The following is a 16,062-nucleotide window of genomic DNA, read 5'->3' as shown; positions in this document are numbered from 1 at the left end:
CGTGGCTCACGGACCCAACTGATCTGCGGCATGTGGGATCCTCCCAGACCAGGGCTCGAACCCGCGTCCCCCGCATTGGCAGGCAGACTCTCAACCACTGCGCCACCAGGGAAGCCCAATAATACATATTTCACAGGACTGTTGTGAGAATTAAATAGCCACAGAGTATGTGCTCAATGGATGTTGGTTATAATTAACAATTTTCATCTGCTCCATCCGTCAGCTCTGCATTAAGATTTCCAAAGACTCTCTTCCCTCCTAAATTTGGTTGTTCCTCTCCTGATACTATTTTTTCAGCCACGCAGGCATAAAACCTCCCCTGTTATTTACATCCTCTCCTCTTCTGTCATCAAACCTGGCTGCTATTTCTTCCCCGAAACAGGTTTCCCATATGTCATTCATCCCAGTCCGCAGGTTGAGGTCCGTCATCTCAGCACTGCAGTCGACTTTGCACTGAGCAGTCAGGGCCATGTTCTGGAGTCTGATTTTCATACCCAGAAGCCTGCTGTGACTACAGACATGTCCAGGGATGGGGATGACCAGAGTCCTCTCTGTAAATGTGCTCCTAAACCCCACACTCCCAAAGCCCCCTCATCACCACCACCTCCACACACACAAGTTGCTAAACTTTGCTGATTGATGGAATCCAAATTCATCAAGGTCCACACAGTTTGCCTCAGTCAAGACCAGATCTATTCTCTGTCCTCTGGCTGTGTCCCCGGCTCCGCCCACCTCACTTCCTACCCCAGAGCGTCTCATCCTGCCCCCTTCCAGCTCTCAGCCTGCCCATCCTACTGTGTCCTTCCCCTCCTCTGGTCTGTTGAACTTGATGTTGCCATCACCATTGAGGAATGTTATCTTGCGCTGCTTTGTACTCTCATTATTTTGAAGTCATTTCTATTAGAAATGAACGTGTTTCCTGTCCTGTTTGCTAACTGGACTCTAAGCGCCTTAAGGTACTTCTATCTCTCACTTCTTCCGGAGCATCTGATACATATAACACGGTGTGCACACTCATGCTACCTACCAGTTAGGTTTATTGTTTATTAACTAAAATAGCTATAATGGTAGTATAAATCACTAGTGTTTATTGGGCTCCTACTCTGTGCAGGTGCTGTCCCAGGTGCTTTACGTGCATTATCTCATTTAATCCTCATGGTAACCCCACAAGGGGTGTATTATTACTCCATTTTACAGATGGGGAAAATGAAGCTCAAAGAAATTATATAACTTGCCCAAGATCTTATAACCATAAGTGATGGAGCTAGGATTTAAACCTAGATCTGCCTGCCTTAAAGTCTGGTTCTTGTCACTCTACTATTTTGCCTCTAAATATAGCATTAATGTGTTTTAAAAATGGCAAGCTGGGGACTTCCCTGGTGGTGCAGTGGTTAAGAATCCGCCTGCGAATGCAGGGGACACGGGTTCGAGCCCTGTTCCGGGAAGATCCCATATGCCACGGAGCAACTAAGCCCGTGAGCCACAACTACTGAGCCCGCGTGCCTAAAGCCCGTGATGTGCAACAAGAGAAGCCACCGCAATGGGAAGCCCACACACCGCAATGAAGAGTAGCCCCCGCTCGCCGCAACTAGAGAAAGCCCGCGTGCAGCAACGAAGACCCAACGCAGCCAAAAATAAATAAATAAAGTAAATAATTTTTTTTTTAATGGCAAGCAGGTTAAGTGTGGGAAAATGTCCTTTTCCCAAGGTATATAACAGATTGAATGTTGCCTGTCTCCTCTGCTGAAAATTCAAAGAATGAAGGGTGAGTTTTCGACATGGTGATGCTCTACATTGCAAGGTCAGAAGTGGGACCATGCCCTAGATGAAGTAATAGAGGCTGGGACCCAGAAGGTAGGAGTGAAAAGTAAAAGGAAATTGAGAAGTGCAGTTAATTATAAATGTGCAATTTAGAGAAAAACCAGTCAGCTGAAGAATGAGCTCAACAGGTCAAGAAAAGGCTTGGGAGCTGTATGTAGCCAGAGGGACAGTGGGTGGTCCCAAGGAACAATCATGTATCACTTGGTGTCCTGGAGAAAAGCTGGTTGCAGGGAGGGTTTGTGTGGTTTTGTTTGTTTTTCAGAGAAAAGGGGCATCTGATAAAAGGTGTTGGGGAGACTCTAAAAGAGGTTGGAGCAGTGGTCAGCATTCCAGCGGCCTTGAAGGGAATTATCGGAGAAAGGGTCAGGATCCTGAGCCCCCAGTGTGAGCTGGATGAATTGGCATTGAAGCCAGTGTAAGCCTGTTAAGAGCGTGATCTCCCTAGATCAGGTCAATGTAGCTGATAAAAATGGACTCCTTGTTTAAATACTATTAAGAATTTCAAGATGACAGCAGAGATTAAACCAGAACAGAGCCAGTCAGAACACAGGGCACTGTGGGACTGCCCAAGCCACATACCCACGGAGCTGGTGTTGGCTGGTGGGCGTATGTTTCAGGATGAGAAAGGTGTTTACTGAGTGCCAGGCATGGTTCTAGGTACCATACATACATCATCTCACTTGACGAAATGCTCAGGCCCTTCTCTGGGGAGTCTCTCACATCCCAAGGAGTGGTGCTGCTTAAGAGCTGGCTTTCCTGAGGGCCAGAGAGCAGCCAACAATATCCCTGAAGGGCAAGGAAGTTATTCAGAGCAAGAGAGAAACCACTGATCTGGTTATTTTTTTTTTCTCTTCTACTTTGAGCGAGTATGAATAAAAGATGGAAGATACATTCAATGTGAAAAGAAAAGGAAGTGGTTCAGCAATTCCAAGAGAAGCAAGCAGATCCATCTGAACAAGTGATGGCTTTCTCAACTGCATTAAGAAATGTCGAAACATTTGCATTGGACTTAGTTTACAAAGCACATCCAAATACTGGTTATTTGATTCTCAGTGTAGGATTGTTCCCTCTGTGAAGATTGAGTTGCCCTTAATCTATACATCTAGATACTCCAGACCCTGCTATTATGATTCCAATCACCTCCCCCCAAACACACCCATTTTCTGAGCACTAGTGTGAAAATATGTTCACAGGAAGTCCCTACGCCACCCCTAATGAAAAACCCCACAGATAAGCTCTGGCCCAAGTGCCTTCTCAGCAACAGGGTACAAAGTTTGTGCCTTGACCTATTGGTTCTTGGCCTTGGAGCCAGAGAACCAAGCCTTTCCCTTTGGGGAGCAGGGTGGAGGGGTAGAGAAAAAAACATAGCTACTGGGAACTCAGCAAAACGTGATTAGAGCCGCAGCAACGTAGAAGACGGTGAAGAATGACTCTCCAAAGATCTTTGTCCTGACAAAACCAGGAAGGGCCAATGCACTGTTCTTTCCAACGCTGTGATGTCAGCCAATAAACTATATCTGAAATTTCTTTCCAACTTGCTGAGCAGGTCCCTGGTCAATACGGAGACCCCCATGTGCCCACAGTGGTCTGATAACTTCTGAAGCATAAAGATGACATTTATAATAACAGGTTTAGGTTGAGTTCAGTACAAGTTCCTGCCAAGCGTATGCCTGGAAACTGTGACATAAAATGGATTACCATTAAGAATATTGGTTTTAAATGTAAAATAGATAGCTAGTGGGAAGCATCTGCATAGCATAGGGAGATCAGCTCGGTGCTTTGTGTCCCCCTAGAGGGGTGAGATAGGGTGGGAGGGAGACGCAAGAGGGAAGGGATATGAGGGTATATGTATACATATAGCTGATTCACTTTATTATACAGCAGAAACTAACATACCATTGTAAAGCAATTATACGCCAATAAAGATGTTAAAAAAAAAGAATACTGGTTTTTCTTAGGGAACAAGTGGATGTGACATGACTGGGCATCAAATAAACCCAGATTTACCCAGCAGTATGTCATAAATATCAAAAACAAAATAATGGTGACCCTTTGACATAGTAAAATTATGTTTCATATCCTGCCAAATGTGTATGATGCTGCTGCGTCTGTTGGTTAAACAAATGGTCCTAAAGTCCATATTAACTTAACAGTGAGAGATGTGAAGTCTCACATTCACAATAGAAATGAATGCCACATACAGAGTGGGGAATGCTTGGCGGGACAGAAGTTTATGTCAAAAAATAAGGGCCTGGGTTGATAAATGGCCACTTCAGTCAGCCACCAGGCTCCAGTAGGCCCTAGTGTGTTAGCTGTTCCATGGTCGTGTCTGTCTCCATAAATGAATCTTAATTCTGTCAAATAAAAAAAGCAAGTTGCAAAAGGACATGGACAGCATAATACCACTTGTGTACATTTTTCAGATTTGCAAAACAAATATAGTAAAAACATAAAAACATGGATGGGAGAAATTTATATCAACCTCAGGGTTAAGGGACGGGAATAGGATGGAGGGCTCCAGTTGTATTGGAAACATTTTCTTTCATTTTTTAAATTAAAAAGCATGTCAGGTAAATACAGTAAAAAGCTAACATCTGTTCAATTTGAGTAGTGGGTTCATGGGTATGTGTTGTATTATGTTCTGTACTTTTACTGTATGGTTGAAATATTTCATACATAACTTTAAAAGAAAGTATTTTAAATACATAAACATGGTTAACTAAATTTTAAGTAGTTTTAGTTTCCTCCGAATTAATTTTTTTATGTATACAGTATTATGAAAGTAATATATTCTATGAAATAAAGTTCAGAAAATTAGAAAAAATAAATTACTCAGAATCCCATCATCCACAAACAGTCATTGTTAATGTTTTGGTATATTTCCTTCTATTTTTTTTTTCTTTGTGTGGGTGTGTGTGTGTTTAAACATACTTCTAAGTATCTTGGGTACACTTATTGAATTCTGTCTTTTTCACTCGTTATAGCATCACCCTTGTTCCATGTGAAGACTTAGCCTCCATGAACATCATTTCTATGGATTCTTAAGATCTTTCACAGCTTCACTTTTCTTGCATAAAGACAGTTACGAACATCCAGCAGCCACACAGTCACCTTTCCTTTTGATTATCGTAAATATAATCCTTTTGAAAGCCTCCGGAACAGGATTGCATCACGCTCTGCTGTTGATTTGTACGAGGCTGTTTTGTGTGGAATGACAGTAAAAAGGTCTGTCACATCTGCGATATCACATTCCTGCGAGGACTGAGCTTGTCAGTATTCATCCCGTGGGTGGGAACTGTGCATATTTTAGAAGCCAGCTCTGTGTGCATCTCGCCTGGGAGGAAAGCAGCACTAGTGCATCCGGCGTCTGGTCTGGGATCCCGAACCCGCAGCTGGGAAAGTGTTTACTGATCCCATTACACTTTTGCTTTGAGGCCTGGGGTAACAGCAGTAATGATTTTTCCAGATATTTGTATGCCCCTTCCCAGCTTGTGGAGGTTCTCACAACCACTGCCACCTGAGCTGCTGTGGGCTCCCAGCGGTGAGGTGCAGAGCAGAGCAGGCACACAGGATTACAACCAGCAATTGGGAAAGTCAGGACCTCTGCCGGATGCTTCTGACTCCGTCCAGAACTTCTCAGTTACTATCCTTGGACCCAGGCAAGAGGAGTCTCTGCCATGGGCTCTGGACTACAGGCAACTCCCCCACGTCTGCCCAGAGCCCACTGTCCCAATCCTGGACCACACTCTGGGGCCCTGGAGTCCCCTGACAAAGGGCCTGAGCACTGCCAGGGCCTACATTAGCCTGAATCTGTCCTTCTGGGGGCCAGACCACCACTCTGTGCACGCCTAGCCCCAGGGTGGCATCTTGCAGGAGTGAGCAGAGCTTAGATCCAGGGGCTGCAGGACACATAACCGGAGTTGGAGAGTATGGGCTAGAGGCAGACGCAGAGGCTGAAGGCCAACATCCTCTAGAGTGTAGCTCAGAACTGCAAGCATTCTGAGAATTCTGAACTCAAGCCTGGCCTTCTGAGTCATTATGAACATATATCTGTTAGAGTGGGGGAACAGAGTATACTCTGTGGAACAGTTTGTTAGCGTGACCTGTAACTTTTAACTAGAGATTCAGCAGGTAGACCTCCTTTTCTACTCTCAGAAGCCCACAGATGCTAAGAACGGTCTTGGCTCTCTTATTCCACCGTGCTGTCTCCATATTCCCTTTTTCTTCTATGCAAGTCTACAGACAGATGAGGGAGTGCAAAGGAAAACAATCTAGAACCACGGAAGTAAGACAATTTAGTGTGTAACATCCCAATATACCAGACACCCCCATGTCCACACATAAAAGCAAGAAATGCATTTCAGGACAAAATAGAGTACAACCACCTGCTACGAGGGTGAATCATTCTGGCACGATCCAGCAAAATCAGAAATAGAAGCCAGCTAGTAAAGCTACAATCTGCTGCTCTTCCCCTTCTCTCCATCTCCCACATCTCAATTCCTGCGTGTGAGCCTCAGAACTAGCACCCTCTGTTGGTTGCTTTAAGCTATGCAAGAAGTCAGGCCCCTGCGTTTCCCAGGACAACAAGGGCACTAGTCTCACCCGCCCAGCCAGGGTCAGCGTGGAAAATCAGTGTTGCAAGAGCTTTCATTGTAATTGTTGCTTGGCCGCTGAGTTAATTTTTTTTTCAGTCCCTTATTCTCCAGCAATATTTCTGATTCGTCATCAATGATTTAACCGAATAGAGAAGCATGAAATCATCAAGACAGTTTCATTGTGCTGTTTTCCTCCCATACAGAAAACAGAGATAAACAACTAAACTCTGAATAATGAAACACACATATTAGGACAAAACTTTACCAAGTGATGATTCTCTTGACTTTCACAGCTCTCCAGCAAGGAAGCTGGTCCCATGGTATAGGTAAAGACTCTGTAACAGAATATTTAAAAAATAAATAAATGAAAAAATTTAAAAGCAAAAAGAAAAAAAGAGAAAAAACATACTTGACCTCTTGCATCACAGAGGTCAAGTAACCGGGCTGAGGTTATCCAACTGGGAGGTGGCATAGCAGGGACTTGAACTTGGAGCTGATTCCAGTCACTGTAGGGATCCAAATAAAAGTGTAGGTTTTGTCCAAATTTTAATTCCTCAGGAAAAGAGAGTCACCTATATTAAAGCCCTCATAAAGTTTCACATATTATGGGGCCTGTCTCAATTTTTATTTTAATAAAGTTTTTTTGGAGAACAACCCGTTAGCCTGGAATAGCCTTTGGGCAATGCTAGTTTAGGAAGCTCATGGAGGTCACCTGACCAAACTGGTTTTTAAAAAAGTACGTGGGGGCAGACCTTTAATACAGATTTAGTAATTATTCCTGGGAGCATTGTTTGTGATTGCAAATGAGACCTTTTAAAGATTTCTTTTTAAGTGGTATCTCGTGGAGATTGTGGATAGGATCATTTTTTCACTGACAGATCGTACGGGGACCTAAAATGCTCTATCTCAAACAAGACAGATGGAAATGAAGTTAATGTTCTTGGAAAAACTGAAGACAAAGACCCTGATGTGAAGATGCCTATAAAAACTTTGAATAGAATTGTTTCATGAAATGTGAGTGAATAAAACAAAATAATATAGTCAAATTAACATTTTACTATGGTTTACATATATATGTGTAACTAAAATAATATTATAAACAGACTTATATTACATTATGATAGACATTTGATTACATCACCTATATATTCAAGTTGGTCAGAAATTGTCTGGGGGGAATCTTCTCATTTGGAAATATAGGCACTGGTAACACACTAAGTCGTTTTTCCCAAGCGCTGAGCTGCAACCCAAGATGAGGAAGAAGCAGGTTTGTGTGCTGGGTCCACAGTAATGATGAAGATTACACCCTGGCTCCCGTGTTGACAGCTCCTTACATTTTCCCAAACATTGCTGCACTTGGGCCTCCCAGCCTCTTGTGTGGGAGAGTCTGTGGCTGTCCTGAAGGTCCACCTGAGGACCCAGTGTCCCCACGTCAGCGACTTGGGTGCGGGTAGAGATGTGACGAGATTGCTTTTCCCGTCTCCCTCAGGCAGCACTAGTTGGAGGTACCACCATGATCATCGGCCATGTCCTGCCTGACAAGGAGACCTCCCTTGTGGATGCCTACGAGAAGTGCCGGGGTCTGGCTGACCCCAAGGTCTGCTGTGACTACGCCCTCCATGTGGGGATCCCCTGGTGGGCACCCAAGGTAACAGCACTGGGTGGAACCCCAAAAGAAGAACCAGTGCTCTTTTTGGCAGAGGGGCCATCTGGTGAGAGCCAGCTGGGGGGGTGATGCTGTCCTGCGGTGTGGAACACCCCTCCCACCTCCATCCTAACTCCTCCAAATGCCAAAAGAAAAAACACTTATGATTCTATACGGGGGGAGGCCTGTTTTGCTTAGTTTAAAGAGCAGTTTTCCAGCGCTCTGACCACAAGGCGCTCAGCATGTCCTGACGCTCTACCTAAGGTGTCACTTATGTAGCAACCCCTAAGGGGTTGCAGCTGAATAGCAAGCTCAGTAAGGGTCAGCCCTGAGGGTCACATCATTTTGTGCTTGGAGTGACAGCACTGAGGTCTCAGAACGGAGGGTCCCATCCTGGCTCAGTGCCACCTGGTAAGAACGGATTGGGGTGCTTTTTTCCTGCTGGGCCCCAGCTCCTGCTCTGGGCACCCTGAGTTTGCTCCTGGTGTGTGACTCCCACTGGGCCCTTTCTCAGCTCAGCCTCTGTGCCCCTGGCTTTCCTGGCCTCCTGTTGCCCAGGCCCCAGGGCCAGAGTCCAGTCCCTGCTCCCCGATTCCCTCTTCCTCGTTCTTCCTGAATACAGATGCACAGGCATTTAGATTTTGCTTCACTTCTGGAGTTTTACTGCTTCTTACCCCAGGGAAGCGACCTGGATATTCATTCTTTCATCAAGTGCTCATTAATCACCATGTGCCACTCAGTACTTGAGTGGGTGCCCCGGAATCTTAACCATAAATAAGCATTAAGCGATTTTGCAAAGTTCTCCAGCTGTGGATCCTGATCTAAAGGGCCTGGCTCCCTTCCGAGACAGTGACTTACAAGCCTGGCTGTACTTCTGCCCTCAGGCACAAGCCTTGAGCGTGGGGCTTACAGTCTCTTCCATTATATCCAAACTGGTGCTTATGAAAGGCCATGGAACCCCCCAAACCCACACATGAAGATCCCCCTCCTGGTACCGGCTAAAACGTACAGACCACACTGAATGTTAGCCATCCTTTATCTCAGATGGAAGTGTTGTCCACTTCGGACACCCTCCTGGATGGGCGACCCCTACCCTGAGCCTCCAGTGGCCTGGAATAGAGAGGGTCTGCTCAGATTCCCAGCAACACTGAGGCCAAGTCAGCTATCCCTGAGTCCCCAAAGGGTGTGGGGATTTTCATGCATCTAGAATTTTTAATTCTTTTTTATAATAACCAATTTTTTTCTAATTACAGATTTTAAAAATAGAAAAGAAAGGAAGCACATGATTCAGTCACCCCAACACAATCACTATTGTTATTTTAGCTTATTTCCTTCTGGTCTTTTTTCATAGTAACTCTTTCTCTTAAGTGTGAGCATTTTCCACCTGGCTGCCTGGTCTTCATGACCATCAATGCCGTGGCCACTTAATGTTCTGTCAAGTAGACGAATCACAATGTATTTTCCTATTGTTGGACCGATGTTTCTTCCATTTTTTCCTAGTATAAATGATGTTGGGATGAATCTCCTTATTCACATAGCTTTGCTTCATGTTTGGCTTTGTCCCTAAGTTAGATTTTCCCCAGGTCTCTGGATTTTTAGCATTAGTACGCCTTCTCTGTACACCCCTTCTGTTATGGGGGCGGAGGGAACTGGCCACAGGTGTAAAAGTCATTAGTGCATTTACCAATAAGGCTGATTTGGAGGCAGAAACACAGGGCAAGCTTATGTGATAGGAGAAACATGCCCAGATCTCGTTTCTATATTTGTGTCACGCTGGACAGTTTTCAAAACACTTCCGCATCCATTTGCTCACGTGACCTCACAGCAGCCTGTGGAGTGAGAGGAGAGTGAGATACTGCAAGGTTGCGGGTGGTCATGTGGCGACAGAGCCACCTCTCCTCCGCGCTGGGCCAGCGTCTGCCAGTCAGCCTCTTGGCCCTCTGTACTCACGTGGCATTGCCTTTGCATTCTGCTCCCCAGGTGAAAGCAGAAATGGAGACCCTGGTGAGGGAGAAGGGTGTCAACTCGTTCCAGATGTTCATGACCTACAAGGACTTGTATATGCTTCGGGACAGCGAACTGTACCAAGTGTTACATGCTTGCAAGGATATTGGGGCGATCGCCCGGGTCCATGCTGAAAATGGGGAGCTCGTGGCCGAGGCAAGGCAGTAGCGAATGTTGGGGGAAGTTGGGGGAGCACCGATAGAGACAGTTCTCTGGGGGATTCCTGACCACCCATGACCCTCCCTACAGGGTTCAGATAAAACAAATGATAAAAGGAAGTGTTAGATGTTAACAGCCCAGACGACAGATCTCTGTCCGAAAATCCAAACTTTTCTAGTGTCTGTAAAAAACAAATCCCTCTGTCTAGTCCAAAAGGGTTTCTAAGTCTTGGGTGAAGATGTCTTCATTCAAATATGATACTTAAATTCCATTATCACAGAGGAATTTGGAGCACCTCTAAGAAATATTTTTAATGAGATGTGACGTACAGAATAAATAAGGGTCAACATTCCACTTTCCTGTACCTCCTCAGCGGACCTGAGGTATTATAGAGATCTTCTCACTGGTACCAAGACAGACAGGCCCCTTTGTACTACTGGGTCTTAAGTAGGATACTTGGGGTAAAGGTTAATCTAGGCATCTGTGGAAGCTGGAGGTTTCACTAGATTTCCAGTGAGGAAGTTCTGATTTGCAGATCAATAAACAGTGTTTGTCTTTAGTGTCCCAGGCCTGTTGGCTGGTGACTGAACTGTATTTTTAAGAGGAAAAGATATTTTCAATCATTATGAAGTGAGACTCAGGGGGTCCCTGTCCTAATCCTGCCCTCGTTCTAAGATGGGTATTACAGAAGTGAGAAAAGCAGCAAACCTATTGGAATGGGCTGTGCTGAAAATATTTTACTGTCCCTTGGGTTCAGTATTTTTCTGTATCTCTATGATTCTCTCAATTTTCTTTCTTTTGCTCTTATTCAGGGTGCAAAGGAGGCGCTAGATTTGGGTATCACAGGCCCAGAAGGAATTGAGATCAGCCGTCCAGAGGAGGTGAGGAAGATATCCGTGTTCTTGGTCATCATCTTTCCTATAGATTCACAGAACTTTTAGGATAGAAGAGTCATCGGTAAATACGAGTTGTATGGTATTGCTTTCTTCATGGGTGAAATTCCCATCTGGAAGCTTCCCAGGGAACAACTTCCTCCATGCTATGGCCAACTTGCCCTTCAGCTTCCTTGGGGAAGACAACTTTGAGGAAACAGACCCACCTCATTGGGGGCTGATTTCAAGGGTCTGAGGGAGGCCATGTGAACATGCCAGGGGTTGCTTTGGCCAAAATTGAATCGGGAGAGAAAAGGGCCTTTAGATGTTAGAAGAAATTCCAGATTATAAGCCAGTGAGTTGGCATTTTGGGGCTGAGATCCCTTTGAGCATTTGTGGAAAACTTTGGACCCTTCCCACTAGAAACGAGAGGCACATGCGTGTCTGTGCTCTTTCCCCCTTTTCCTATTCGTTGCTGAGATGGTGACTAAGCCCTGCTCTCCCTCTGCCCTCTGGTTTTATCCTTGCACAGTTTTGCAGGGTGTCGACACAAATGCCCCCAGGTCCCCCTTGCTGAAGAATTCGGCTCTGGAGGATCACATTAGATAAATAATGTGTTCTTGCCCTATGACCCTGTTCGGACATGCCTTACCAGTGGTGAGGGGAGAGCTATTTTCCATTTCTTCAAAGGCTTAAATGCAGAGTGGTGGTTGGATGTCCATGAGGGACTGATGGGGAGGCCTTGGGGGACGAGGAGCTGGAGACAGGATGTGATGGTTCTGTCATCAGACAGGAACCAAGTCAGCCTACAGTGGGTCAGCCTGGTGTGGGCGGGGGTCCCACCTTACTCCTACCGTGGGTTTGTCTCTGTCTGTGAGAGCGCTTGAATATAGCTCCTGTTTGGGCACCTCAGAGTTGATAGAGAAAGACACACCAGCTTCAACAAGGCACTCAGAGTGCCTGTGAGAAGAGGGGTGGGGGGATGCGCACAGGACTGGGCTTTGTGGAGTTCTATGAGGGGAAGAGCGCGGTGCTGACCGTAGTGGCAGTAATAGCAAGAATACCACCTTCACCATCTACTGATTAAAGGGGAGCATCTAAGGAGGTTTTGCTCCCCAGGGACATTTGGCGATGTCCAGAGATATTTTGGGTTATCCCAACCTGGGGGAGGATGTTACTGGCATCTACTAGGTCGAGGTGAAGAGTGCTGCCAAAGAGCCTGCAGTGTCTGTTCAGCCCCTTCCACAAAGGATTATCTCACCCCAAATGCCGCTAGCGCCGAGGTTCAGAAATCCCGATCCAGGCCAATCTTCAGCTTGAAATCACTCAGTGTTACTCCTTTGCTACAGTTCTGAGATGGCTGTGGAGAGAATGCGCCAGAAACCAGGGAGAGATGTGACTGCAGGTTTTCGTTTGTTCTTGTTTTGTCGTCTTTTAATTAAGCCCTGAGTAGCATCCGGCAAAGACGTGCCTAGAACCCTAAGTCCCGGGGTTCTCTCACTGTGAGCAGAGGTGGTTGGAGCTTGGTGCCCCTGCCCAGGGTTTCCCCCCGAGCCAGCCCCTGTGGGTGCTGTTTGTCACTCCAGCTCTGAGTCAGACATTCCAGCACTTTCTGCGTACGAGGTAGGGTGTCAGGGAGATGTAAGCTTGCTTGGGGAGATGGTGAAGTTGTTTTCTTCCTGTCCTCTGTTTCTAACAGGTGGAGGCAGAAGCCACTCACCGAGTTATCACCATTGCAAACAGAGTAAGTAGACCCCAGCTCACCCTCAGCCCATTCTCAACTCTGGGGTCAGAGCCCAGCCTGTACAGTAGAGTCCCATTCTGCTCTGGGTGCCAGCCCCATGCCTGGCTCCCAGGACCGCCAATGAACACCGTTTGCTGAATGAACAACACCGTTGCTATTCCCACAGACCTGGCAGGAGTCCTCCCTGCCACCGGCTCTCCGTTCTACCCTGCTGATCTTGCTGAGACCTGGTTCATTGCTCAAATGGAAATGCCTCCCAGCAGAGGCAGGGCAAGGTGGGGACCACAGAGCCTCATGGCAGCTGGAATCTGTTCCTTGTAGAGGAGCAGAGAGACGTTTGCTTAGAGAATCATGATTCGAACCTCCGCCTCTGGGCCATTCATGATTTTTCCTTGGTATGGTTCAGGGTAAGGGGGCGCTGATGCAGTGTGGTGGTGGGAATGAGCACACACCTTGGGGCCTTGACCAAAGACAAGCTTCCAGTCCCACGCAAGTCAATCAACCACTCCGAGAGACTATTTTATTATCTAAAATTGGAATGATAATATCACCCACTCCTCACAGGACGGTTGTGAGGATCAAAGGAGTCGTGGAAGGAAAAGCACTTTAAAAACAGGAGAACACTGTGCCAAGATCGTTTCTCCTCCTAAACCATCATTAAGTGTTCTATTTGCTCAGATAATCTGAACTCTAGTTTTCTAAGTGTGGTCTCTGGACCAGCTGCATCAACATCATTTTTTAGAAATAGGAACTCAGAAATGCAAATGCTCAGGCCTGTTCAGACCCACTGAATCAGAAACTGGGGGTGACGCCCAGCAACCTGTGTTTTAACAAGCCCGCTAATGATCCTTAATGGGCGCTAACACTTAAGAACTCCTCCTCCAGGAAGACCTAGGCTACCCTGAAGGCTGTGAGCTGAGGATGTGGTGTTAGGAACGCCAGGGGAACACAGAGGTTGGAGGTCCAGTTGGTCTCAGCATTAGTCAGGAAACTTGTGCCAAGCACATCAAATGTCAGGCCAGCCCCTAAATTCTCTATCCTCCTAATGTGACAGGCAAAGAAGGCATTAGAATAACATTTGGGAAAACAGTTTCCCCTTAGCCCTTTGTAAGTCCAGGAGCTGGACAAGGACATTGTTTTACTGTCGTAACAATAGTTACGCTATCAATTACTTCCTGATGGAAACTTACCCCAGAATTAGGAAAGATCTGAATAACAGAAGGGCAGCTCCTCGTTTTCTTAGTTCAAACACATGCCCAGAGAAGTGAAGCCGTGGACCGTGGTCACACAGCTTGATAGAGGAAAAGCCAATCAGTATTATAATCCAGGTGTCCATTTGCAAGACCGGTCCTGTCTGGTGTAGACTGTGAGCCCTGAACCTCTTGTGTATTGTTTCTTCTCCAGGGTACAGTCTGTCTACTGATAAAGCAGCCCTCAGATGGCAGACATCATCATTTTAGATATGGGTTATAATACACAACTGTCTCTAGGTCATCACGTTCATGAATAGGAAATGAAGAGTCCCTCATTTCAAGTTGTAAATAGTCTAGGTGTTGGCTGGTAGAAAATGTGAGGTTCAGCACTTGGCATCTTGCCCTGATGTCCCCCTGCTGGACTCTGGTGCTGGGCGCTGCCTGTCCCCTCCTTGTTTCGTGGGGTTCCCCAGCCTGCAGCCACCAGCCCTGCATTCCCAGCAGAAGACCGCCACCCTGAGGGGAGTGCTAAGCGATGCAGGGGGCGGCGCTGGGGCCAGGACTGGGCTGGTCCGGTCACCTTGGTCCTTGTTAGGTTATGGGGTTGATGCTCTCTCCTTCCCACCGTGTTTCCCGTCCTTAGACTCACTGTCCCATCTACCTGGTCAACGTGTCCAGCATCTCGGCCGGTGACGTTATTGCAGCTGCTAAGATGCAAGGTGAGTCCGTAGGCTGGGCTGAGCAGCGCCCATGTGTGGTGGGGCCCAGCAGCTCCATGCACTTCCCAGCCCGGCTCCTGGGGCCAGGCGCTGAGCCTGCCTTTCCCTTTCCTCTCTGGCTGCCTTCCTCACAAGCACCCTGCACTGGCCTGGGTTCAGGGCATTAGCACCAGTGTTTCCCTCTGCACATTTGTTTGCATAACAGCTTTACAGAAGTGTCCGTCACCTCTGCTGGGTCTGGTAAAATTTTCCAAGTTTTCAATCAACTCATTAACTGGTATTTTTTTCAGTCTCTTGGGTTTTGCTAGTGGTTGCGTTGGTAACCAACATGAAATCCTGGACCAGTTCCAACGGGCATTTCAGGGGGGAAATGCCTGGGAAGTCCCCGGAGAAACGACACTGTGAGGGCCCAGCGTCCCTTTCAGGAACCCAGTGTACCAGCCCCAGGGCACCTGTGTGTCGGAGCACCTGGCAGCACCTGAAGGCTTTGTACGTGCTTGTACTCCCAGTCCGGCTCGGGGTGCCAGTGAGGGCCCAGTAACAGGAGAAACAGGTCACGGTCACAAACCTGAGGATATAAATTGGGAGCAAGGGCCTTCAGCCTTCCCACCACATTGCCCTCCAAATCCTGCCTCTTGCTTCTTCAGCGGGACCCCCTTCGCCGTCTCTCCTGCGCTGTCGTTCCAGTCTCCCACCTCCGTCTCCCTGCCCTCTATCCCCTGCTACGGTGCCACCCCCAGTTTTCTCCTGAAGCTGCTCCCGGCAGCCGCCTGCTCAGGAAACAGACGAGTGCTGCCCCGCCTCGGCGCCCTCGCCCTTCTGTTCTTGCCAGCAGTCAGCACGGGGACAGAGAACAGTCTGACCTTGACCCCAGCTGTGCCCTCAAATGCCCAGCTGAGCTCGGGCAAGTCCCTTCCTCTCTGACTTCAGCTCCTTCACCTGCCTCGTGAGAGGCTCAGACCAACGATCTCCCAGGTTCACTGGCCTCCTGGTGATGGTTTGAACCCTCTTCTTTCAGGGAAGGTCGTGCTGGCCGAGACCACCACCGCGCACGCCACACTGACGGGCTTACACTACTACCACCAGGACTGGTCCCATGCAGCCGCCTACGTCACGGTGCCTCCCCTGAGACTGGACACCAACACCTCAACCTACCTCATGAGCCTGCTGGCCAAGTAAGGTGTTTCAGCAGGACCACGGCGCGGCATTATCTCACAACGTGCGCCATTCCGGGAATTTGTAGATCTTTGAGGTGATATCGTAGAGGCCCCAAACCTGACCTAAGTTTGATTTCGTCGTGTCCAGAGGAG

At 47.3% G+C, this 16,062-nt stretch overlaps 1 protein-coding gene across 3 annotated transcripts in view; it reads left to right on the top strand.

Annotated features, from left to right (window-relative positions):
- The window catches only part of DPYSL5 (dihydropyrimidinase like 5), a 90,569-nt gene that overhangs the window by 56,786 nt on the left and 17,721 nt on the right, over nt 1–16,062 (top strand). For all 3 annotated transcript variants that reach the window (XM_060309150.1, XM_030858179.2, XM_060309151.1), the window contains exons 3-8: nt 7,906–8,064; nt 10,042–10,221; nt 11,037–11,105; nt 12,796–12,840; nt 14,677–14,752; nt 15,771–15,927. In XM_060309150.1, coding sequence (XP_060165133.1) covers nt 7,906–8,064; nt 10,042–10,221; nt 11,037–11,105; nt 12,796–12,840; nt 14,677–14,752; nt 15,771–15,927 — 686 coding nt within the window. The remainder of the gene's footprint in view (nt 1–7,905; nt 8,065–10,041; nt 10,222–11,036; nt 11,106–12,795; nt 12,841–14,676; nt 14,753–15,770; nt 15,928–16,062) is intronic.

This window comes from Globicephala melas, chromosome 12 (genome assembly GCF_963455315.2).
Source record: "Globicephala melas chromosome 12, mGloMel1.2, whole genome shotgun sequence".
Taxonomy (NCBI): domain Eukaryota; kingdom Metazoa; phylum Chordata; class Mammalia; order Artiodactyla; family Delphinidae; genus Globicephala; species Globicephala melas.
This window is presented reverse-complemented; position numbering and strand designations above follow the sequence as displayed.